The 24,780-nt window shown below is 40.6% G+C and overlaps 2 protein-coding genes across 2 annotated transcripts in view; both read right to left on the bottom strand.

Annotated features, from left to right (window-relative positions):
• Nucleotides 1-24,780, bottom strand: part of KHDRBS2 (KH RNA binding domain containing, signal transduction associated 2) — a 595,075-nt gene that overhangs the window by 269,700 nt on the left and 300,595 nt on the right. The window lies entirely within an intron of this gene.
• Nucleotides 22,400-23,891, bottom strand: LOC134585675 (dnaJ homolog subfamily B member 6). Its single transcript, XM_063441130.1, has one exon. The coding sequence runs from the start codon at nucleotides 23,809-23,811 to the stop codon at nucleotides 23,071-23,073; it is 741 nt and encodes a 246-aa protein (XP_063297200.1). The 5' UTR covers nucleotides 23,812-23,891; the 3' UTR covers nucleotides 22,400-23,070.

Genomic DNA, 24,780 nt, shown 5'->3' on the forward strand with positions numbered 1-24,780 from the left:
CACACACTGGACTAAACATGGGCAGAAAAACAATTAAAAAAGGATTTTCATTTTTCAAACACTTAAAAAATAAAAAGTGTCAAACTGTAAATTGGTAATATTAAGTCGTTGTCAAGTGGCAGAAGCTACTAGTGGGATACTGAACTAGCCATAACCACCAGTCTCAAACTAGTTTGAAAGCAGCTGTCTACTACTCAAAAGACTTTATAAGTGCCATTGTGGCAATAGCTACTCAAAAGGAACTTTTTTCTTTTTTTTATTGACCAACACAAAGGATTTTATTTCTACAAACAGTTAACAAAAATAAACATCTTAAAAAAGTGAGAATAGCTAAGCAAAAGGAACTTTTTACTTATTGTTTTCAGCTCAGTTCCAGTTCAGCTATTTTGCCTTTAAAATTCACTTTTAATTCACCTTTTTTAATATAAAATTCTTTAACAAAAATGAACAGTTCGGCTCACATTAATCTAAATAGCCATTTGTTTCTCAGCCCTTCTATCCATCTAGATTGTAAGTTACCATAGTAATATGAGCCTCAACTACTACACTATTTATTTGTCAAATTTTGCATTGTCTTTTAGATGTATTGTACCTTTGTATTTTTACTTGAATCAATCCTATCAATGGTCAGCGCTGAAAAATGTGTTGGTATTTTGTAAATAAAGTATAATATAACATAAAAGGTAAATACTTATTAGTATTACAATTAACTCAAATGATTTCATGCGTGAGGGTTGCAAGGTCTGACAAAGTCAAACAATAATTGGATATACTTCTAAAACATAGAAAAATAAATATATACTATCATTCATTAGTATTTCCACTCCAGTAATACTCACAGTAATGTACCAAAACAAAATATAGAATTTGAGCTATATGTTTGTTCAAACATAATTTACCTCTTTCACATTAAACGCATTTATACCTATTAAATATAATTTTGTTAACGACAAATGGGGCTTTCTTTTGACATTAAATATTTATATATGAACCATGTCACCTTTGAGATTCTATCGCAGTCTAGGAAAGAAACTTACACCCATGATAGCTTATCATTTTCAAAAGTAGGCAGCCCAGGGTATTCTAAATGTAGTATTTTTAATTGTTTTGCGTAGCCACTTTTTAATTAGCTTAGAGTGGCTGGGCTTAATGAAAACAGAGACAGGACAAAATCAGGGGATCCAGACATCAGAATATAACAAGCCAATAAGTCAGTAAAGGGAATTGACACAGACTAACCAGGTTAGCCAAGATCAAGAATCTAGAGTAACATTTAGCTAGTAAATCAAGTCACATACAAAGTCTTTAGACATAATAGTTTAACTCTGTATGGTACACTTTAAACAGTCAGTAAGGTAACACATAAGCCAGGTAGAGATGGTCAGAAAGGGCAAACGTATATAGAGCCCTTCTAACTCCTTTTTTGTAACACTAAGCACTTTTTCTGGGGTGAGGTTTTGCAGGCTATGGGGGAGAGGGTTTTTTAAGTAAATTGCATGCCGCATTGTCTCTGCACATATTCTGATACAAATGTGGGAGAATTAGGGGGTAGATACAAAAAATACATGTATGGCTTTCCTGTGCCTGTTTTTTTTGTAGGTTATATATATGGAGGGTGAGGCGGTATTATTTATTTTCACCCAAATAAAGTCAAAGTCAGGAGTTTATATATTCCACCAGCATGATTGGCAATGGTATAGGACATGCAGGGCATTAGCTCTATTTATTAACAAGTGTGTATATTTACTGGCATCTGCACTCAGTCATCATTCTAAAAGCATTTTAGCTTTTTTTTTTCTCCTGGTGCAGTTAGTTTTGAAGCTTTTATTACATCATAGTACATGGGAGTCTAAAAAATCCTCCCACCTAAATACCAGTCGGAAATCTGCACTTAGTTCAAAAATCCAATAGGTTATGTTAAATTATTTTCAGATAATTTAATAACAATTGATGAAAAATGCCACACACAACATTGATTACTTACAAGCCTTTTGTACAAATAAAAACATATCTAATGAAGCTAAAATGTCACAGAGAGTATGACTATCAGCATATTCAATATAATGCCATTTTCATTGTTTTACTACTAAGTAACACTAAGATTTATGCTTTGGTCCTTTTGCAAAGCAGTATTGATTGTAAATAGTGGAATTTAACCAATCAATCACTATTAATATTGTACCAGCAAAACAGATGTTCTATAATGAAATGTGTGGTTTCAAATAGTTCAGGTGCAGAATACCGAATAGATGCAGTGTACAAGATTGTTTTTAAATGTACTGTTACAAAAGCACAAAGTGACTTATTCATTGAAAAATAAATTGTGATGAATGAGAATGAAAAACACGAATTTTATACAATTATTCAAAACAATATAGCCAAGTTAGGAATACAGCTAAGATGAATTGTTAATTGCTTTTAATGAGTCCAAACTTATATATATTATTATTATATATCCTTAGTGAGAGCCCTTGCCTTGTGTCCACGGAGTCTCCCAATCTCGGTGGTTGGCTCTGGGGCCCGTGGGTTCTCCCTGTCCCGGGTGTCCCCACGTGTGTATGGATGGCATGGAGTAAACTCCAGGTGGGCTCCCAGCCCAGAAGGGTGTCGTGTAGTCAGGACGGCAGCTTTGGACGCCCTCTTGACACATGTTTCCCTCCGCTCTTGTGTTGGTAGGCTCAAGTTGCTCTGCTTTAATTGCAGCTCGGCGGCCATCTTGGTAGCGCCGTGCTGGTTGCCCATGTGTCGCTCGCCTATGTGTGGTGAGACAAGCGGTTGTAGTCTGGCCTCCAGCTTGCACCAGAAATTGTCGAAGATTGCATCCAACCTCTGTAGGGCCCCGTGCGGTGGGTCTGGAGGCTCAGGGAGGTGCGTGGCATCCGCCATACCGGGTGCCGTGTCGTGTTGTAGGCTTTTCAGTGCAGACCCCCACTGCACCCTCTCTGGTCTATGTTTGCCTCCTTGGTATGGACCACGATCACCCCCGACGGTCCGGGGGGGGGGAGTAACGGGGCTCGTGCTTGCGATGTGTCGGCATCTCGTGGCGCCGGACCGGGAGATCGGCCGCCTCTCCCACTCTATGAGTGCCAGGCCTGATGTCACAAGCCAGTCTTCCAGCCAGCCTCAGATTGGTGTCGGTTTAGTGCCTCTTCGAGGGTCAGGTAAGTCTATTTGGGTTGCCAATTTCAAGTTAGTTAGGGCCAAAAATGACATAAATCGCCCTATTGTCTGAGGAGCTCTGCAGTAGCACGTCTGTCTTCCATGCTGGTCAGGCCCCACCCCCATAGATTATTTAATTAACCCATTGTCTTACCCTTAAGGACACAAGCCATTTTGAAATTTTTGCTGTTTGTGTTCAAACGCAATTTGCATCTCTTTCATTTATTGCATACTATATAGTGTTTTTTTAGAGGGCAAGCAGGGCTTTAATTTGAAGTCACATTTACATAGATACATTCTCATTAATTATAAAAAAAGGCCAAAAAATTGATAACCCCTCCCCCCCCCAAAATACATTTTTGTCCACAGTTTTGGCAATAATAGCATGTGCATAATATGTCCAGCTTAGAAAAAGTCATTCAAAATAAATTAATTTATGTGTCACAATTTATAGGTTACATCATATGTATAGAATTTCAGCTTATTTTGAAAGTTACAGGTCACAAAATACAAAGAGTATTAATTCCCCACTAACTTCCACCCACCCAAGTTAGCTAAATATATAATTTTAATATATTTAAATTAATTAATAAAATAAAGTTAACCCCCGAGGGGTTAAAAAAAATCCAATCAGAGTGAAATGTAGTCCATGCCAATTGATCACTGTAGTCAGTGATCAATTGGCAGGAAATGGTTTCATTTTTTATTTTAAATGGGTAAAGGGAGGTGGGATTTTAAATTAACTTTATTTTTTACACAGGGAGAAGATCAGCCCTGATCCATCTCCCTGCATTTAACACAGAATGTGGAAGAGCAGGGAGGCGGATAAGCAGTTCCTGCAGCACATGTGCATGTGCTCACTCTGACAGCCTGTCAAAGCAATCACAGCTGCAGGGACAGCGCGATCGGGTGCCGAGGCAGACCGGAGGACTGTTAACCCTGCGATTGCCACGATTGTGGCGATCTGGTGTTAACTTTAGCGCTTGACGGACCCGGCGTTAAGTACTTCCCTGGCATGATGGACCGGTTCTGTCATTCGTCATTAAGGGGTTAAGGACTAAGCCAATGTACACGTTTTGATCAAAATAAAATGTAAACAAAACTTGGAATTTGACTATATGTCTGTTCAACCGTAATTCACCTCTTTCGTATTAAGTGCACCCACACTTATTATATATCATTTTATTCAGGAGAAATAGGGCTTTTATTTAGCATCAAACATTTAGCTATGAAACATAATTTAATATGAATAAAATATAAAACAATGTGAGATTTTAACTTTAAATGTCATAATACTGTTTGCTTGTACTGTAATAAAATACTCATATTTGTATTCAGCGATGTCTCATGTGTAAAACAGTACACCCTATGTACAGGTTTTATGGTATTTTGGGCAGTTAGAGGGTCAGATATAGCATGTTACATTTTTCAGTTTTTTCACATTGAAATTCGCTAGATTAGTTACGTTGCCTTTGAGACCTTATGGTAGCCCAGGATCTAGAATTACCCCCATGATGGCATACCATTTGCAATAGTAGACAACCCAAGGTATTGCAAATCAGGTTATGTCCAGTCTTTTTTAGTAGCCAATTAGTCACAAACACTGGCCAAAGTTAGCGTTAATATTTGTGTGTGAAAAATGCAACAAACTAATTTGAATGCCAATTTTGGCCAGTGTTTGTGACTAAGTGGCTAAGTATATGTATGTATATATAGAAACATAGAATGTGACGGCAGATAAGAACCATTCGGCCCATCTAGTCTGCCCAGATATATATATATATATATAATTTTTTTATAATTTTTATTTATATATAGGTATATATATAGTGATATATACATGTATATTTATGTTTATAGATATATATATTATTTTGTTCTAAGTGTATTTTGATATCAATATAAATAATAATATCAAAATACAGTTAGAACTAAATTGCACATATATATTTTTCAATTATCTATTTTTTTTATCTTTTTATTTTTCAATTTTAATGTATTATATATTTAATTTTATATATATATATATATATAAAGATATATATATATATATATATATATATATATATATATATATATATATATATATATATATATATATATATATATATATATATATATATATATAAATATATACTGTCATTTCCATGCACTGCCTGGGATGTCAGGTAAGTCCCCCCATCGCAATCACCAGTGTGGGATCGCCAGCGAGCAGGTAAGTGGAAAGGACGGCATGGATGTGCTATGGCGCCTGCCGGCCTTTAGAGCCGGGTCACCAAGGACGGCATAGCACGCCTGACATCCTTAAGGGGGTAAAGGGACACTATAGTCACCCAGACCACTTCAGCTCAATGAAGTGGTCTGGGTGCCAGGTCCCTCAGGTTTTAACCCTTCAGATGCAAACATAGCAGTTTCAGAGAAACTGCTATGTTTATATTTGGGGTTAAGCAAGCCTTTAGTGTCTGTCTTCCGGAAAGCCACTAGAGGCGCATCTGCGATGCTGGAGGCATATTATGTTCCATCGCAAAACATTGAGAAATGCTTTCCTATTGACAGCTTGAATGCGCGCGCGGCACTTGCCACGCATGCACATTCGGCTCCGCTGACGTCAGCAGAGGGAGCTGACGTCGGCGGGGGAGGAAAGGTCACCAGCGCCGAGGGAGCACGGCGCTGGAATAAGGTAAGCTGCTTCAGCGCCACGGGAGGGGGACCGCTATGTTTTTCTGACACTATAGTGATCCTTTAATAAGGATAATCTGCACAAAAGTATATTTGTTATTTTTTTCAACATTTACTACAAATTCAATGTTAGGTATGATTTGAGCGCAATACTTGTCTTTAAAAGAAACATATACAGATATTGTTTATTTTATATATTTTAAAGCGCTATCCATAGTTTGGGTTGTTTAAATTAATAAATGGACTAAAAAAAAAAAACTATTTCCTCTACGCAGTACGTCTGCAATGTGCATAATGCCAAGGCTCCTGGTTATAACTGCCAGCAATGCTGTCTCTCAGAGTTCTTCAAAGTTACCTCCTGGAGGTGGGATAATCACATCTTACTTATGTGAAGATGCATTTTGTATTATATATTGTGGCAATAACAAACACAGAATATTTTGGTTTAAAGGCAAAGCACACCTTATATGTATGTTATTGAAAAAAATACATTTAAATTATAATAACTAAAAAAATAAACAGCACTATTCTTACAGCCTCACACAATATGGTCCATAGAACACTCCACAAATGCATACTATATCCCCTATGCACATTTCTCCCTTTACATACACAACATAACCTACACACAATACGTTCCCTATATAGACATACATATACACTATATTACCTAACTACACATATTAACACATTATGTCCCCTAGACACACACATACACTATATTCCCTAAATACACATAATAACATACAATATATTCCCTAAGCACACACCACATATCCTATAAAAACACACTATATTCCCAAGACACACACACAATTGCTACATCCCCTGCTGATAGTTTTATTTTTCCTCTTAATATAATACTTAAAATATATTGGTTCATCAAATATTCATGTGTATCCTATATTCCGAAAAATACTGGAGGCACTGTTAAGGATTACTCATAATCTTCGCCCAAGTTAATTAAGATATAGCAAATATAATACAGTATACTTTTGTAGAATTATATGTGTGAGCAATTTTATTACCAAGCATTAAATGCATTGTAAGATAGGATAATAAATGCAATTATAGTATATTAAAAAAAAAATGGATGATCATCAATCAGCGTTTTCTCATTAGAATGAAAACAGTATAGTTTTTATTACATTATATGAATTTGGTTTCCAAGAATAGAAAAAACAAAAACGATTTTTAACAAAGTCATAACTTTAATCTCTTCAAATAACTAAGCCTATTTTCAAAACTTACAATCAAAAAGCAACATGAATGATTAGTAAAAAAAAAAGTGCACCTCTAAGCTTCACTGAGTTTGCCCGAGTGATATTCATACTGATTTAATTAAAGAAGTAGCATGCCAGTTTAAATTGAGGAAAGCTCATCAGATCTGATTGGCAGATAGTTGTACAAATTAAGGATGCACTAAAAAAATAAACCATATGTATTTTGTCCAAACTTGGTTATTGCACAAAAAGTGCCTTCAGTGGTGATGTGAGTGTCAGAACTGGACCATGGAGCAAAGGAAGAAGTTTGCCTGGTCTGATGAATAACATTTTCTTTTAGATCAAGTGGAAGGCAACATTCATGTGCATCATTTACCTTGGAACGAGATGGCAGCAGGATGCACTATGGGAAGAAGGAAGGCTGGTAAAGGCAGTATTATGCTTTTGGCAATGTTCTGCTGGGAAACCTTGGGTCCTGGCAGGGCCGGTGCAAGGATTTTTGGCTACACAGGCGAAGATGCATTTTGCTGCCCCCCACCCTATCCCCCCCAACAACAAAAATGCATCTTCACCTTTGAGTCTCGTAGCCCCCTTTTGAATTTCTTACCCTCTTTAGTGCTTCATATCCCCTCTCTTTAATGTCTTGCCCTTTTGTTTCTTACACCCCCTTTAGTGTGTCTCTAACAACCCCTCTTGTTTATTTCTTACTTCCCCACCAGCTACATTCTATGTCTATTTCTTCCCCCAGCCCCTTTCTGTCTCTTTCTCCCATACAAACATAGATAAATGGGCAAAAATACATATATGCACAAAGACACAAAAATAGAAACACACAATCATACAGGCATACAGACCGTTATTTAGGCACACAGTGACAAAGATATACAGACACACAATCAAACAAACACATGCATTCAGACACAGTCAAACAATCTACACTTACAGGTAAACTGTCATATAAATGCAGACAGACTGTCATACAGAGACATACAGACACAGTCATACAGAGACATACAGACACAGACATACAGTCATAGAGAGACATAAAGACACAAGCAGTCACACATGCAGTCACAAGTACATATTTACATCTCAGGCCAGCGTTTATGTATTTGAATGTAAGCATGTTTTTGTATGCAGTATGGAGTATGTTTATGTGAATGTAGGGGTGTGTTGTGTTGACGTTTGAATGCAGGGGTGTCTTTGTATGTAGTGTTGGCATTTACTGCTGAGATGTATGCACATTTACACAAACATTGCAACAAACACTGTGATACACATACACACACATATATATATATATATATATATATATATATATATATATATATATATAAACTGGTACATATACAGATACACAGATTGACAACATACACACACACACACACACACACACAGACACAGTGACAGACATACACACTGACATACAGATACAAACACAGACAGACATACAGATGCACACAAAGACACACATACAGATACACACACTGACAGACATAAAAATACAGACACACGCACTGACAGACATACAGATAAAGACATACACACTGACAGACATACAGATACACACACAGTCACACACTGACAGACATACAGATACACACACAGTCACACACTGACAGACATACAGATACAGATACACACACACAGTCACACACTGACAGACCTACAGATACACACGCATTCACACACTGACAGACATACAGATACATACACATACACATGCTAATCATATATACTTTTATAGCCACCCTCCTATTTCCTACCTTTTGTGGCTTCCCTGGAATCCAGTGTGAAGATCTGGCTGAGGTAGTTGGGAGTTATGGGCTGATCTCCTCATCCAGCCCATCCTCTCTGCTCTCCCACGCAGCTCCAACCATGCAGATCCGGAGGGGGCGGTATTTCCAGCTCCTGCAAGGAGCCAGCCGGGCTGTGTGCTATGCGGGGTGCAGGGATATGACGTGTTCATATCCCTTCCCCCTCCACCCAGTCCGCGGCATGATGCAGTAAGGACGGCTGGTCTGTGGGGATGCTGCTACCGCTCGGTCACGCTACAAGAAGTGACCGGCAGGAGAGGAGTGCTGTGTGCTTCTCTCCTGCTGGTCACCCGGACATTTGTGCCCCTGGGCCGGAGCGCCCTAAGTGGCCGCCTGTGCCGCCTTATGGTAGCGCCGGCCCTGGGTCCTGGTATTAATTTGGATGTTACTTTGAAATGTACCACCTACCTAGAGATTGTTGCAGGCAATACACACCCCTTGATGGCAATGGTGTTTGCTGATGGCAGTGCCCTCTTTCAGCAGGATAATGCATCCAGCCACACTGTAAATATTGTTCAGTAATGATTTTGGGAACATGACAAAGAGTTTAAGGTGTTGGCTTGGCCTCCGAATTCCCCAGTTCATAATTTGATGAAGCATCCATGATAGCCCCACCTTGTAACTTGCAGGAGTTAAAGCATTTGCTGCTAATATCTTGGTGCCAGATACCACAGGATACGTTCAGAGATTTTGTAGGTCCATGCCTCGATAAGAGTACAAAGGGGACCAAAACAATATTAAGCAAGTGGTTTTAAAGTCGTGGCTGATCAGTATAGACACAAATATAAAACATAAAATATAGTGCTTTAAAACAAAAGTCACTTTAATAAAAATGCACTTACAAAGTATAAATATAAAAAAATTGCCGCCAACATGAAAATGGTACAAAGCCCTTTCTTAAACTCTCCCAATACTTGGAATATGAGCAGGTTACCAGTGTCCAGGTAAAGAACCATTAGTGTTTACGTTAGTGTAGCATTAGTATTATTTCTTTAGATAGTGTAATGGCTAAGTGAAATGGAATCATATAACATTTAACTTTGCTTTTATATGATTTGTAACTATAGTGCAGTGATTAAAATTAACATAATATTCTCTTGATACATTTGCATGCAATCAATGATGAGCAAGCTTGAATATCTATTATACAAGTTCTGTTAAACCCTTTAAGCCTCATTGTAACAGCTGGAAATCTGTATTTAACTCCTTAATTTCTGACTCTTTTCCAAAAAAAGAGGCCTTTTTGACACTTTTGTAATGTGTTTATATCACCACAATTGTATACTTTATGTTTAAGTGCATCAATAAATTTTTTTATCACGTTATTTGTAGAGATGTCGCGAACATAAAACTTTCCGTTCGCAAATGGCGAACGCGAATTTCCGCAAATGTTCGCGAACGGGCGAACCGGGCGAACCGCCATAGACTTCAATAGGCAGGCGAATTTTAAAACCCACAGGGACTCTTTCTGGCCACAATAGTGATGGAAAAGTTGTTTCAAGGGGACTAACACCTGGACTGTGGCATGCTGGAGGGGGATCCATGGCAAAACTCCCATGGAAAATTACATAGTTGATGCAGAGTCTGGTTTTAATCCATAAAGGGCATAAATCACCTAACATTCCTAAATTGCTTGGAATAACGTGCTTCAAAACATCAGGTATGATGTTGTATCGATCAGGTAGTGTAAGGGTTACGCCCGCTTCACAGTGACAGACCAAACTCCCCGTTTAACGCACCGCAAACAACCGCAAACAGTCCATTTGCACGACCGTAAACTCCCCATTTGCACAATGTTGGATACCAAGCTAGCCATGTCCCGATCCTTGTCCTCACTGATGTCATTGAAGATATTTTCCTCCACCCAGCCACGTACAACACCAAGGGTCCCCGAAAGGTGACAACAAGCCCCCTGTATTTTTTTTTTAAATGTACACTACTGTTACACCAGATATGAGTTGCACTGGTGTGACACTGTGCCCTGGCAGGCCCTGAAACGCACACATGTGAAGGAAACTGACTGCTATTATTTCACAGTCAAATTTCTAGTTGTTTTTTTTTATGTACACTACTGTTACACCAGATATGAGTTGCACTGGTGTGACACTGTGCCCTGGCACATAAAACTGCTATAGTGCCTACAGTAGTTTTACCATGACCTGGCCTCCAAATTCCCATAATTTAATAATGTGAAGGCTTGAAAGTGTGACTTAAGACCCACCTCCAAGCACCCTAGATAGATAGAGCCAAAACGTACTTCCCAGCTCTCAAACGGAGGCACACTGGTGAACAACACACATCTGCCTATGGTCCCCAATTCTCTTCTATAAGAATCATTGGTGGACCGCCATCCTACAGGCATGCCTCCAAGATTAGGTCATACAAGGATAAGTAGGCTGCAGCTCTGAGGGTAAGTTAAAACAAACTAGGGACATGAAGACAATAGTGTTAGGAATACAGATTTGTATTCCTGATGCTATATTGCCTCTTTAAAAAAGACCCATTTATCCCTGCCCACTCCTCAAGTGCAGGCAAAGAGCAAATTAAATGTTTGCAGACAGAACCAGAGCACGATCATCATTTTAAATAATAAATCTAGTTCACGCAAGTCTACAAATCACTAACCATATGTGAGAATATCAGAAATCCCTTGGATAGGTCTTTAATTCCTCACAAGACATTTGCACAGATATTTATTATAAAAAAATTAATACATTGAAATAATTAAGTTATAAATGTTGCTGTGATTAATTGCACACTTTTTAAAAATGTAACAACACTTCTATTTGTCAGCAGGCACGGACTGGCCATGGGGCAAACCCGGTATTCTATCAAAATCCCCTACCCCGTGAAAATCCCCTACCCTCGTCACTTCCGGTGAGGGAAATCAGCAGGATCCTGTGCTGCACATGCATGTTAGCACTGCTGCTACTCCTCCACATCAAGATCATGGAAGGTATCTAAAGCTACTTTTACCTTTTCATTATAGTTAGTCCATTCACTAAGAAAAAACACAATTTATAGATATTCCCCTAATGTGAACTATTACAAAATAAAAACAACAGCCTAAACCTAACCCTCATTTGAACTCTAACATTAACCCTAAATATCTATAATGAAAGTGTAAAACTAGCTTTACTTACCTCCCAGGACCTTGCTGTGGAGGAATAGCAGGAATGCTAGCACGCATGTGCAGCACAGGATCACCGGAAGGGTAGGGGATTTTAACGGGTAGGGAAATTTGATAGAACACCGGAGTCTCCCCAGCCGGCCCCTTTAGGGCTGGTGCTGCCTGACCTCCCGCCCATAGAGGGAGCTCTGTGCGGTGGGGAGATCAAAGATCTCTCTCACCAGTCTACATACTGATGCACAGAGCAGGCCCTGTGTACATGGTCTACACCTGTCAAGGGGTGTAGACCAGATGCTTCTTCCACTCGACCACCAGGGAAAATAATTCCTCCCCAGCATCCTCTCCTGCCAAGGATCAAGGCAAGGAAGAGGGATGGGGGAGTATGTACGTTTTTTGTTTGTTTTATTTGTTCCATGTCCCCCTTCCTCACCCAGCAGTCCCTGCCTCTCCCTCTCTTACACCCTGCAGACCCTGCTCCTCTCTCACCCTGAAGTCCCATGTCCCTTTCACACCCTCCAGCCCCTGTCTTCCCCTCTCACCTTTCAGCCCCTGTCCCCCTCTCACCCTGCAGCCCCTGTCTTCTCCTCTCACCCTGTAGCCCCTGTCCCCCTCTCACCCTGCAGCCCCTCTCCAACTCTCACCATACAGCCCCTGCCCCCTCTCACCCCGCAGACCCTGTCTTCTCCTCTCACCATGCAGACCCTGTCTTCTCCTCTCACCCTACAGGCCCGTCCATCTCTCACCCTACAGGCCCTGTCCCCCTCTCACCCTTTAGCCATTGCCCCCTCTTAACCTGCAGCCCCTGTCCCCCTCTCACCCTGCAGCACCTGTCCCCCTCTCACCCTGCAGTCCCTGCCCCCCTCTCACCCTGCAGTCCCTGCCCCCCTCTCACCCTGCAGCCCCTGTCTTCTTCTCTCACCCTGCAGACCCTGTCCCCTCTCACCCTACAGGCCCTATCCCCATCTCACCCTACAGGCCCTGTCCCCCTCTCACCCTACAGGCCCTGTCACCCTCTTATCCTTCAGCCCTTTCCCCCTCTTAACCTGCAGCTCCTGCCCCCCTCTCATCCTGCAGCCTATGCCCCACTTTTACCCTGCAGCCCCTGCTCCCCTCTCACCCTGCAGCCCATACCCCCTCTCACCCTGCAGCCCATGCCCTGACTCACCCTGCAGTCCCTGTCTTCCTGTCTCTCCCTGCAGCCCCTGCCCCCACTCACCCTGCAGTTCCTGTCTTCCCCTCCCACCCTGCAGCCCCTGACCACTCTCACCCTGCAGCCCCTGTCCCCCTCACCCTGCCCCCTCTACCCCCTCTCACCCTGCCCCCTTTACCCCCTCTCACTATGCAGCCCCTGCCCCCCCTGTTACCCTGCAGCCCCTGCCCCCTATTACCCTGCTGCCCCTGCCCCCTATTACCCTGCTGCCCCTGCCCCCCTCTTACCTTGCAGCCCCTGCCCCCCTTTTATCCTGCAACCCCTGTCCCCTCTTACCCTGCAGCCCCTGTCCCCACTCACCCTCCAGCCCCTGTCTTCTCCTCTCACTCTGCAGCCCCTGTCCAATCTCACCCTGCAGCCCCTGCCCCCCTCACCCTGCAGCCCCTGCCCCCTCACCCTGCAGCCCCTACCCCCTCTCACTCTGCAGCCCCTCCCCCCTATTTCCCTGCAGCCCCTGCCTCCTTCTTTCCCTGCAGCCCATGCCCCACTCTTATCCTGCAGCCCCTCTCATACATTGCAGCCCCTGTCACCCCATCTCACCCAGCATCCCCTGTTTTCCCCTCTCACCCTGCATCCCCTGTTTTTCCCTCTCACCCAACATCCCCTGTCTCCCCCTTTCATACCCTGCATTCCTTGGTTCCCCCTCTCACCCAGCACTACATGTCTTCCCCTCTCACTCAGCATCTCCTGTTTTCCCCTCTCACCCAGCATCCCATGTCTCCCCCTCTCATACCCTGCATTCCTTGGTTCCCCCTCCCTCCCAGCTGGCCCTGTCCCCCCACCCAGGACCCCTGTCATCCCTTCTCAGCTTGCAGCCACATGTCCCCTCTCATACCCAGCATCCCCTGTCTCCCCCTCTGCATCCTCTATTTCCCCTCTAACCCAGAAGCTTCTGACCTGCTACCCAGCACTCCCACCCCCCTCTTCACCTCTCACACAGCAGCCACTGTCCCCCCTCCATAGTTGCCAACATTTGAAAGAAATTTCTAGGGACACTTTGCAGCACAGCTATCAATTACTATCTTGAAAATTTACCACACCCACTGCCTCAAAGCTCCACCCACTATATCCAACCCACATAATTAATCTCTGCCTACTTATAGTGCAGATTGCAGGGTCTACTCACTAAAGAGAGAATTACAGGGAATTGGGGTGGTAATTTTAAACTTAAGGCCAAAGTAGCAGAGTTGGAAAAATTCTCCCATTCAGCTGCACTATTTCGACCTAAAGTTTGACATTCCCATCACAATTGTGTATTGTATATATTGGCCTCCAGCAGCACCCCATTTATGCATGTTCAGGTGGGTGCAGCCCCCTGATTCCCATCGCAATTCCCTGCAATTCTCTCTTTATTGAGTAGACCGTTATAACACCACGTTCCCACCAACAGTACCATGCATCCTTGGTGTGCAATAGATACATTTGCAGCAAAGCATCTATAACAGGCAGTTACATTGTATCACTTTAATGTGAGTGGGGTATCAGTGGTGACACTGTGAATACAAGTAGAAATATAGAAAGACCTTGTGCAGATGTGCTTCAGTCAAAGAGTTGTGTCTACCGGCAGCCTTTAGGAACACAAATATGTATATAGCAATAGCTCCCTTGTCACCATTTAAGTGACCGTCCCTCACCGTGGAGCTCTCTCTGCAGACACCCCATGCTCTGTGCGTAACACAGAGTCACCCCCTGCTCTGTGCATAACACAGAGACACCCCCTGCTCTGTGCGTAATACAATGACACACCCTGCTCTGTGCGTAATACAGGGACAACCCCTGCTCTGTGCGTAATACAGAGACACCCCCTGCTCTGTGCGTAATACAGAGACACCCTCTGCTCTGTGTGTAATACATAGAAACTGCCTGCTCTGTGTGTAATAATTTAAATATTAAGCCTGTAGAGTTCCAGGTAGTGAGGTCCATTAGAATGCAGATTTCATGTGCAGCATCACTTGATCATACTTGGGATAAAAATTAATACAATGTACCTAGCCCTAGAAATTGGCAAATTAAGTTTGACCGGGCTGAGGCCATGAAATGAGCACCTGGTTAGAGCCTTAGTGAACAGTTTTATGGGCTGGTCTTACAGCACTCAGTGTTGTGGAAGCTAGGAGAGGAGTAGAGGTAGGGCTGGGGATGATTTAGCTTGTGTTGTGTAACAGAGTTCTGCACCAGTTGTCATTGTGAATCTGCAGGGCAGGCAATGCCAAAGTATTAAAATCTCTCAGCAATGGATAGGGTTCTCAAGACATTTGTAGCAGCATGTCTAATTATATATCTCTCTATCTGTAACCATCCCTATGATCATTAAGAGAAGGTGGGAGTCTGGGAGAGGAAATGTATAGATGGTCGAAGGGCAAAAAGGGGGCATCAACCCAATAACTTCAGGAACAAAGAGCCATCTTTACATTCAGACTGTATAACTTACATTAGTTAGTAATAGGTTGTTCTGTGTAGACAAGACTTGGTCTAGCAAACCATTGTATTTATGTAATATACAGGTGATACTCGAAAAATTAGAATATGGTGCAAAAGTTCATTTATTTCAGTAATGCATGTAAAAGGGGAAACTAATATATGAGATAGACGCATTACACGCAAAGCAAGATAGTTCAAGCCGTGATTTGTCATAAGTGCGATGATTATGGCTTACAGGACAGCTCATGAAAACCCCAAATGATGACAGTCGAAATCACATGTTCACATATATCTGGACTAAATATTTTCATCTTATATTTCTGTTTTTATGGTAGTTTTGAGAATTAGTTGTATTAGATCTTTTGTTGACCAGATGTTACTTGCTTTCCTTTGTCATTTTATCATACAATTTTCCGTTTTGCTTTTTAGTTTCCTTTGTAATGCAAAAAGAAAAAAAGTTCAAGAGAAAAAAATAACATTATAAGCAAAATCATAATATTGATGTATCCACCAATATATAGACAACACTGTTGACATATTTATATAATGTATTATTATGTTGTAAGAATGTGGTAAACATATTTCATTGTAAAATAGATTTAAGGTGATAATGAACTATATATGTAAATATAGATCTTATATTCCATGCAGCAGAATCATTGTGCCTGTCTATATGCATACAGAAGAAACATGGCTATCAGTAGCACAGTAAAGTCTGGTTGAGCATCACACCCATCAAGGGTACCAAGGTTAGCAGTCGCTGGTACTGAGTTATTTAGAGATATGGAACTGCTGCAGGAGAGAAAGGTAAAAATCCCCTGGTTAAGATGTGAACTACTGTTTAATTATGCAGCAAAGGAGTTTGAATGTGCATTCTTCTTTCTCCCCTGCTTGAACTCAACCAAAGTAATGGAAGATAGAAATAATAAATTCTAAGAGCACCAATTACTCACAGTAAAATGTCAGAACAAGGGTGCTCCTATTGCCCTGAATAAAACACTGAAGGGCAAGGAAGATTATTTTTCTGTATGCTTTTTTGGACCGTTGCCACTAGAGCTGTGAGTGATGTTTCCCAGTTAGATTCATGTTACAAGGAAATTTGTTCAGAATGTTAAAAGGGAATGGAGCAATCATGGTGAAGAAATATATTTCACACAGAAAAAAATTGTCTACTGCACATAGAATTTAAGTTCCTGGATATAGAGAATATTTATTGCAGTTTGATAGCTTCCAATTCCATTTGTTCTATAATTAAGTTAATTAAGACAGCAGAAAAATAAGATTGTCAATTAATGCTTGAGTGCAAACAGTACCTTTAAGAAAGCAGTAATTTTGGAAAATTGAAAAAACTGTTCTGAAACGTTTTAAACAATTACAGACATATTTATAAAAGCATCAATAAACACATCTGAAAAGAATACATCAATAGGTCTACATTGTTTAGTAAGTTCCACTTTAGAATGGAACTGGTAGTCATCAGGAATTGGCAAGTGATTATGACAGGGTGATTAAGTGTGTGGAGGAGGTGGGTGACTATGACAGGGTGACTGAGTGTTCGTGAGGGAGGTGATGTGACAGGATGACTGAGTGTGTGTCTGGAGGTGGGGGATTATGTGACAGGATGAATTAGTGTGTGGAGGGAGTGAGTGACTGTGACAGATTACTGTATTTGTGTTTGTGGAGTGACTGTGACCGGGTGACTGTGTGTGGGGGGAGGTGGTGACTGTGACGTGGTTACTGAGTTTGTGTGTGGGGGTGATTGAGGGTGATGTGACATGGTCACTAAGTCTGTATCTCCTATAGACACCACATCCCTTATAGATACACTGCACCACATACGCACACTTGTGGGAATATATATATATATATATATATATATATATATATATATATGTCAATACATTGCTAAACAGAGATCTGAACACCAGTCAAGCCATGTGCTTTCCCACAGAAATATCACATTTCCAGTGATGTTACTACTGCAAGGGATTGTGGGTTGGCATATGCAAATTCAACAAAGAATCACATTTTTGCCTTATTATTCTATAATTGACGCATTGCAACTGTAAGAGGAGGTGGGGCATATGGAAATTAGCCACATGGTTTCAGTGTTCTGATAGAATTCCACATCAGGCATGATTCTACTATTCCATCCTGGGTCCATGCCTTATCTAATTATTTTTATTGTTTTGTTTTGTTTTATTGCCCTATAAATACATTGTTTTATACTCTACCTTCTGTGGATATCTATATCTGAATTCGGTACTGAAAGTATGTTGATTTTTTTTAAATTCTGTTAACGTTTAAAATTAAGCCACTGGACAAACGGCTGGTCATGAGGGTAGCATAACAATATATTTTCCACATTGCAGGAATTCTCACAAGAAACTGGCTATTGCTGCCAAAATCTATACTAGAAAAAGCAAGAATTACATGTGACATATTCACTCAGTTCCAGGAACAGATAAAAGCAGTGCAGACAGGGCTTGTAATTGCATGAATTGCTATGCTACCCACTGTCTGTTCCATTTTATAATTTTCTGACCTACTTTAGAATAAGTATACTTTCCTTTGTGGAAATAACAAAAAATGCACTAAAATAATATTAAATTTGTATCAAAATCTCTGTTAGTGTAGTTTCATTTGTTTTTCTTTTTCCTGGTAACAACTGAAATGATGAATGTTTACATATTAATTATATATTTGGCTTGGTAATATTACTAACATTAATGTACTATTAAATGTACCTTTTTAGCACACAGTCTTAATATTATCAAAAACATTAGAGAACATGTTTTACCAGTAGCAGCAGGGTACTACTAGCTGCCACCACTTAAAGACTGCCACTAAGTATCATTATGTATCCGGCACAGCACAGAATCACAGTTTAATAGATTGCTAAGGCTAATCACAGGGTGAAGAATGCATTTACAGTGTGAGCCTTTTTTTACAGGAAATGTTTTTGGTTCATGTGCGTTACAAATTAAATAAAAAGTGAGCCAAAAAAAAATATGAATTTCATCTGGCTGTTAATATCGCGTCCTGGCTTCTAGTTAAAGGAACATATCTGTATTCCTAACGCTACAGTCCTGATGCCCCTTGTAATTCCCCCCTGCCGCGACCTCCACCTAGTATTATGTTATCCCCCAGGATAACAGGCCAATCCAATGCTTCTCATAGAGGAGGATTGAGAATGTGGGCACATGCGCGGTGCTCACTGAGATGAGCCTATGATTTTGCCATAGATATGCCATGCATGCTGTTTAATAATGCCAGGAGCCGGAATATTATGTCATTCTACAAAAAAGAGAGAGCCTGGTGTGAAAGTATATCTAGGCAGTGAAGGGGTTAACCCTACATAGAATTTGGTTGAGAGAAAAAGGAGAGCAAGGAACCCTGCCTATAAAGTATACGTGTGTCCAGAAAAATTAAATTAAAGTAAAAATAAAAAATATATTTATTGGTGAACAGGATACAAAGCGATTATTTCGGATATCCACTCCTAAACCGTCTGTATAAGTACATACAGGGGCATACGGAAGTGCTATGCAGAAATAAAAAAAGGGTTTAAAAACGAAAATCAACAGCATTTGAAACACAGCTATTCTTAAGTTAATCTTTGCAATGTCTATATTGTCACGACTGGTAGTACTTTCAGCAGTTCGTACAACTATAGAAAAATTGCTGTCTATAGCTGTGGTCAGCTTAAGTTAATCTTTGCAATGTCTATATTGTCACGACTGGTAGTACTTTCAGCAGTTCGTACAACTGTAGAAAAATTGCTATCTATAGCTGTGGTCAGACGGCAGGAGACAGTATTATCAGAGTGATGTCTCTGCCGTTGTGATTAGTCTCAATGCTGTCCTAGAGTTATAGAGTACTGTCTATAACTGTGGTCACAAAGCAAAAGACAGTGCTGTCTGAGTAGTGTCTCTATTGTAGTGACTAGCAATGTCTCGATGTAGTTTGTCAGGTCGCAAAAGATATATTATCTGTAGCAGTAGTTAGGACAGGAGACAGGTGCTGTCTAAATGCTGTCTTAGAGTTATACTGCACCGCAAGCTATGGTCGAAGTATCTCTTATTTCTGAGCTGCTGACTCCTCCGGGTAGTGAATATTGTAAGTCACCCTAAAATTAGTAAGGAGAAAAGACAGATAGGAAGATATATATATCTCTGTGCCTTCAAGGGCACCTACCAGATAGGAGAGCTAACTACAGAGAATAGAAAGGTACAGGAGGAGAGAGTTATAGATGAATCACAGGTTAGTCGGATAATAAATACTAACTGTGCCTTCAAGGGCACCTCCCTTTAAAACAACTCACTAGCTTGCGTCTAAATGGTTAAAGTATAACCAGTGTAACAGTGTAAAGTCTTATCAGACTGACCCTCCCGATTCACCCACAGCCTATATATGGTTGTCGTTTCGGAATCCGAATATTTGAGAAATATTAACTGCTAGTGCAGAGAGGAATATTAGGAGGGAACAGAAAACACCCCGACGCGCGAATACAAAGGGTACATACAGGTGTGGCCACTGTAAAGCCTGCCCGTTCATTACCCCTTCCAAGTCAACTACTTCCACGCAATCAAAGATTATCATTAAAACCAATGCATTGGTCAATTGCAGTACCACCCGTGTAATATATTTGATCACATGTTCATGTGACATCCAGTACATTGGCAAAACCATCCAACCTTTTCGTCGAAGGATCCTTCAGCATATCAACTCTGTAAAGAATATCATCACACCAACCCCTGTGGCAAAACATGTCATAAATTTTCATCAGGGTAATACTGATAATCTAAAATTCCAGGCTATTGAGAAGCTGATTCCTAACCCTAGGAAAGGGAACTTCAATCAACAATTACTACAAAAAGAATCTAAATGGATATATTCCTTCAGAACCCTCGCCCCCCAGGGACTCAACGAGGAGTTTAACTATACACCCTTCATACATTAGCTACATCTAGTTCCCATACTCAGAGAGATTCTCTCTCTCTCTCTCTAACCAAAGCTCTCTCTGTCATCATGGCTGGCACTTCACAAATAATAAACAAATACATATACATATCATAATAATAATTGTCTATCAACTATCTTTAATGTTTCTTGAGTATTAATACTTTTTCTAATCACCAGATATTGCAGAAATCGTCAACACTATATGAACGTCTACTGATATATTCATATATATGTTACATACTGGACATATACTATAGATCCGTATATATATGTCCATCACAACACATAATAGCATCCAACATAAGGGAACAGATCCAGTATTCCCTGCTTAAGTTTTTTAGTATCGCTTATTATGCTAAACAAATATGAATATTTTGCCAACACTTTGGAGAGTAGTCTAATAATCTGAATTGTCTCTGACAGTAAAATGTACATGTAATAAAATTTTCTTTTACATGTCACCCACTTTGAACATGCCACCTATTCTCCTACACTGTGTATCCATTTACTGGATACATGCCGACATATTTGTTTCACTTTCTGTGAAACTTTGCAAACACAATAAAGACGGAGGGGAATGGTTCCTCCGGACCACCGTCTTTCGTCAGAACTAATTGATGACGTCGGCGTTCTTGTGACTTCAATTAAAGGTTTGGGCGCCCTATTTAATAGCCCGCTGGAAAATGATCTCGTTCCCCTTGAGAAGCCGCCTTACCGGCGAAACGCGCGTCGGGGTGTTTTCTGTTCCCTCCTAATATTCCTCTCTGCACTAGCAGTTAATATTTCTCAAATATTCGGATTCCGAAACGACAACCATATATAGGCTGTGGGTGAATCGGGAGGGTCAGTCTGATAAGACTTTACACTGTTACACTGGTTATACTTTAACCATTTAGACGCAAGCTAGTGAGTTGTTTTAACCCCTTAAGGACCAAACTTCTGGAATAAAAGGGAATCATGACATGTCACACATGTCATGTGTCCTTAAGGGGTTAAAGGGAGGTGCCCTTGAAGGCACAGTTAGTATTTATTATCCGACTAACCTGTGATTCATCTATAACTCTCTCCTCCTGTACCTTTCTATTCTCTGTAGTTAGCTCTCCTATCTGGTAGGTGCCCTTGAAGGAACAGAGATATATATATCTTCCTATCTGTCTTTTCTCCTTACTAATTTTAGGGTGACTTACAATATTCACTACCCGGAGGAGTCAGCAGCTCAGAAATAAGAGATACTTCGACCATAGCTTGCGGTGCAGTATAACTCTAAGACAGCATTTAGACAGCACCTGTCTCCTGTCCTAACTACTGCTACAGATAATATATCTTTTGCGACCTGACAAACTACATCGAGACATTGCTAGTCACTACAATAGAGACACTACTCAGACAGCACTGTCTTTTGCTTTGTGACCACAGTTATAGACAGTACTCTATAACTCTAGGACAGCATTGAGACTAATCACAACGGCAGAGACATCACTCTGATAATACTGTCTCCTGCCGTCTGACCACAGCTATAGATAGCAATTTTTCTACAGTTGTACGAACTGCTGAAAGTACTACCAGTCGTGACAATATAGACATTGCAAAGATTAACTTAAGCTGACCACAGCTATAGACAGCAATTTTTCTATAGTTGTACGAACTGCTGAAAGTACTACCAGTCGTGACAATATAGACATTGCAAAGATTAACTTAAGAATAGCTGTGTTTCAAATGCTGTTAATTTTCGTTTTTTTTTTTTTTTTTTTTTTTTTTTTTTTTTGCACTACAAACGTCAGCATTTATTCACGTCCAACTTTTTAGCAAACAACAAAAATGAACAAATATTACTGAAAAGAATGGTCTTTCCTTTATCTTGTTTGGTGGAATTACAGTTTTTAACAGCGTTCAAAAATTATTAAACTACACGTGCTGGCGTCTACACGCAATTTTTTGAAATCTGAAATGCAGGAGTTTTTGCTGGAAAAAGGTTCACTGGGAAAGTCAACTTTATAGCAGTTTGGACAGTTATCACTTTCATCACATTTTAAACAAAATTTGAAAAATATAAAAGAAAAAAGAAAAAAAAAAAGAAAACCACAAAAGTCATGCTGTTAGTGGACGATCTGCTCAACCACTTATGAAATATCACAGTTCACCTCCGCTTAATCCTTCAACTGCCAGAGCAATGCGTACTATACTGTTACAGCAAACATCTGGCAATTAGAAAGGCTACTTTAAAAGTGCATACAGATAATTACGATATTAAGACATAAGAAAAAAAAAAAAATGTTCTATGAACGTGGTCCCCAAATAGAACTGAGAATCTGCTAAATATCAGAAACTCAAACAAGCTTCTTTATTATATCTTAGCTTAGAGTGCAGAAACTCTGAACAGTTCCTTTTGAAATCTTCAAAAATGTTCCTGATAATCCACAAATGGCGCTTGTTTTAGGTTAATATTTCTGATACATGCGTGCGTTGATTTTACTTGTTATCCAAGCGTAGCATCTGCTCCTTACCATTTATTGTTAAGGACTTTAACTGCCCGTCTTCTTCAACTTCGACTCGTTCTTGTCCGTTCTCAACAATTCTCTTTGTGGTTATTTTCCTGCCATTAATCATTTTGGTTGAGGTTGATACAGATTTGAAGTTACCCATTCCTGATCCTCCAAATGACGAAGAGGAAAATGAAGTGAAGCCGCCATGTCCGATTGAACCAAATGAAGACGTAAAGCCTGTGTCGAATGGAGAGAAGCCCCCTCCAAAGCTAGGGAAACCACCAAAAGCAGAGAAAAAGGGGCCTCCAGCAGGTCTATTTCTGGGTGCCCTGGGTCCTCTCCTATTACCAAAGAAGTCATCAAATGGATCATCAAATAAGTCAAACGAAAATGGATCTCTTCCTCCAAAAAATTCCCTGAAGACATCATCAGGACTACGGAATGTGAATCCAAATTCAAACGGATTGTCAAAATGACTTCCACCACCACCACCACCTCCGTTGTTGGTTAATCCTTCCTTTCCATATCGGTCATAGATATCCCTCTTTTTAGCATCGGATAATACTTCATATGCTTCCGCGACTTCTTTAAAACGCCTCTCAGCTTCGTCCTTATTGTCTGGATTTTTATCTGGATGCCACTTTAGGGCTAACTTGCGGTATGCTTTTTTAATGTCATCTGCTGAGGCGTTCTTATTAACTCCTAAAATAGAATAGTATTCCACCATGATTTAAAAGGGTAGTGTCAAAAAAGGTGACGTTTAGAGACCTCGTTCTCCTCCTGCGGCCGCGGTTCCCCGGTGTCTGCGAGCTCTAATTTTCGTTTTTAAACCTTTTTTTATTTCTGCATAGCACTTCCGTATGCCCCTGTATGTACTTATACAGACGGTTTAGGAGTGGATATACGAAATAATCACTTTGTATCCTGTTCACCAATAAATATATTTTTTATTTTTACTTTAATTTAATTTTTCTGGACACACGTATACTTTATAGGCAGTGTTCCTTGCTCTCCTTTTTCTCTCAACCATTATGTCATTCTAGCCCCAGCATCACTACAGGGAGCAGAGAGGAGCCTTTGTGCCTTTATGTCTGTGTACATAGCTTGAATAGTCATGATTTACATCTCAGGGAATTTTAGGTGCTTTAGGACTTTAAACAGGTAGATCCATCTCACCCTGTTAAAAGCCTTTTCGGCGTCTAGGGATAGGATGTATTGGTGTACGTGTGGTGGCCTGTTTCCAAATTAGGTCTATGTTATGTATGGTGTTTTCGAAGAGTTGGCAGCCAGGGATGAAGCCCACCTGACGTGAATCAGGCTTGTCAGTAGTGGGGACAGTCTCTCCTCTAGAATCTTTGCTAATATCTTGACGTCGTGGTTGATCAGTGATATGGGCCTGTAGTGTTCAGGGTATGTAGTGTGGACATTTCGGGGTCAGGGCGCCCTCCCCCATTAAGTAGTTAAACCAGGTCATCATGTATGGTACCAGTTCCTTTCTGTGAGTTTTGTAGTAGCCCCCCTGAAATCCATCCAGTCCAGGGGCTTTGTGTGCTTTTAGGTTGGAGATGGCACGGTCGATCTTGTCAGCTGTGATCTCCCCTCCCAGGGTTGCTATTGCTGTCGGATTCAGTTTTGGCAGGTCTATTTTGTTGAGGTGCGTGTGTATGGCCTCTATTGAGTCGGTTGTGTTGTCATA

This window comes from Pelobates fuscus, chromosome 2 (genome assembly GCF_036172605.1).
Source record: "Pelobates fuscus isolate aPelFus1 chromosome 2, aPelFus1.pri, whole genome shotgun sequence".
In the NCBI taxonomy this organism is placed as follows: Eukaryota; Metazoa; Chordata; class Amphibia; order Anura; family Pelobatidae; genus Pelobates; species Pelobates fuscus.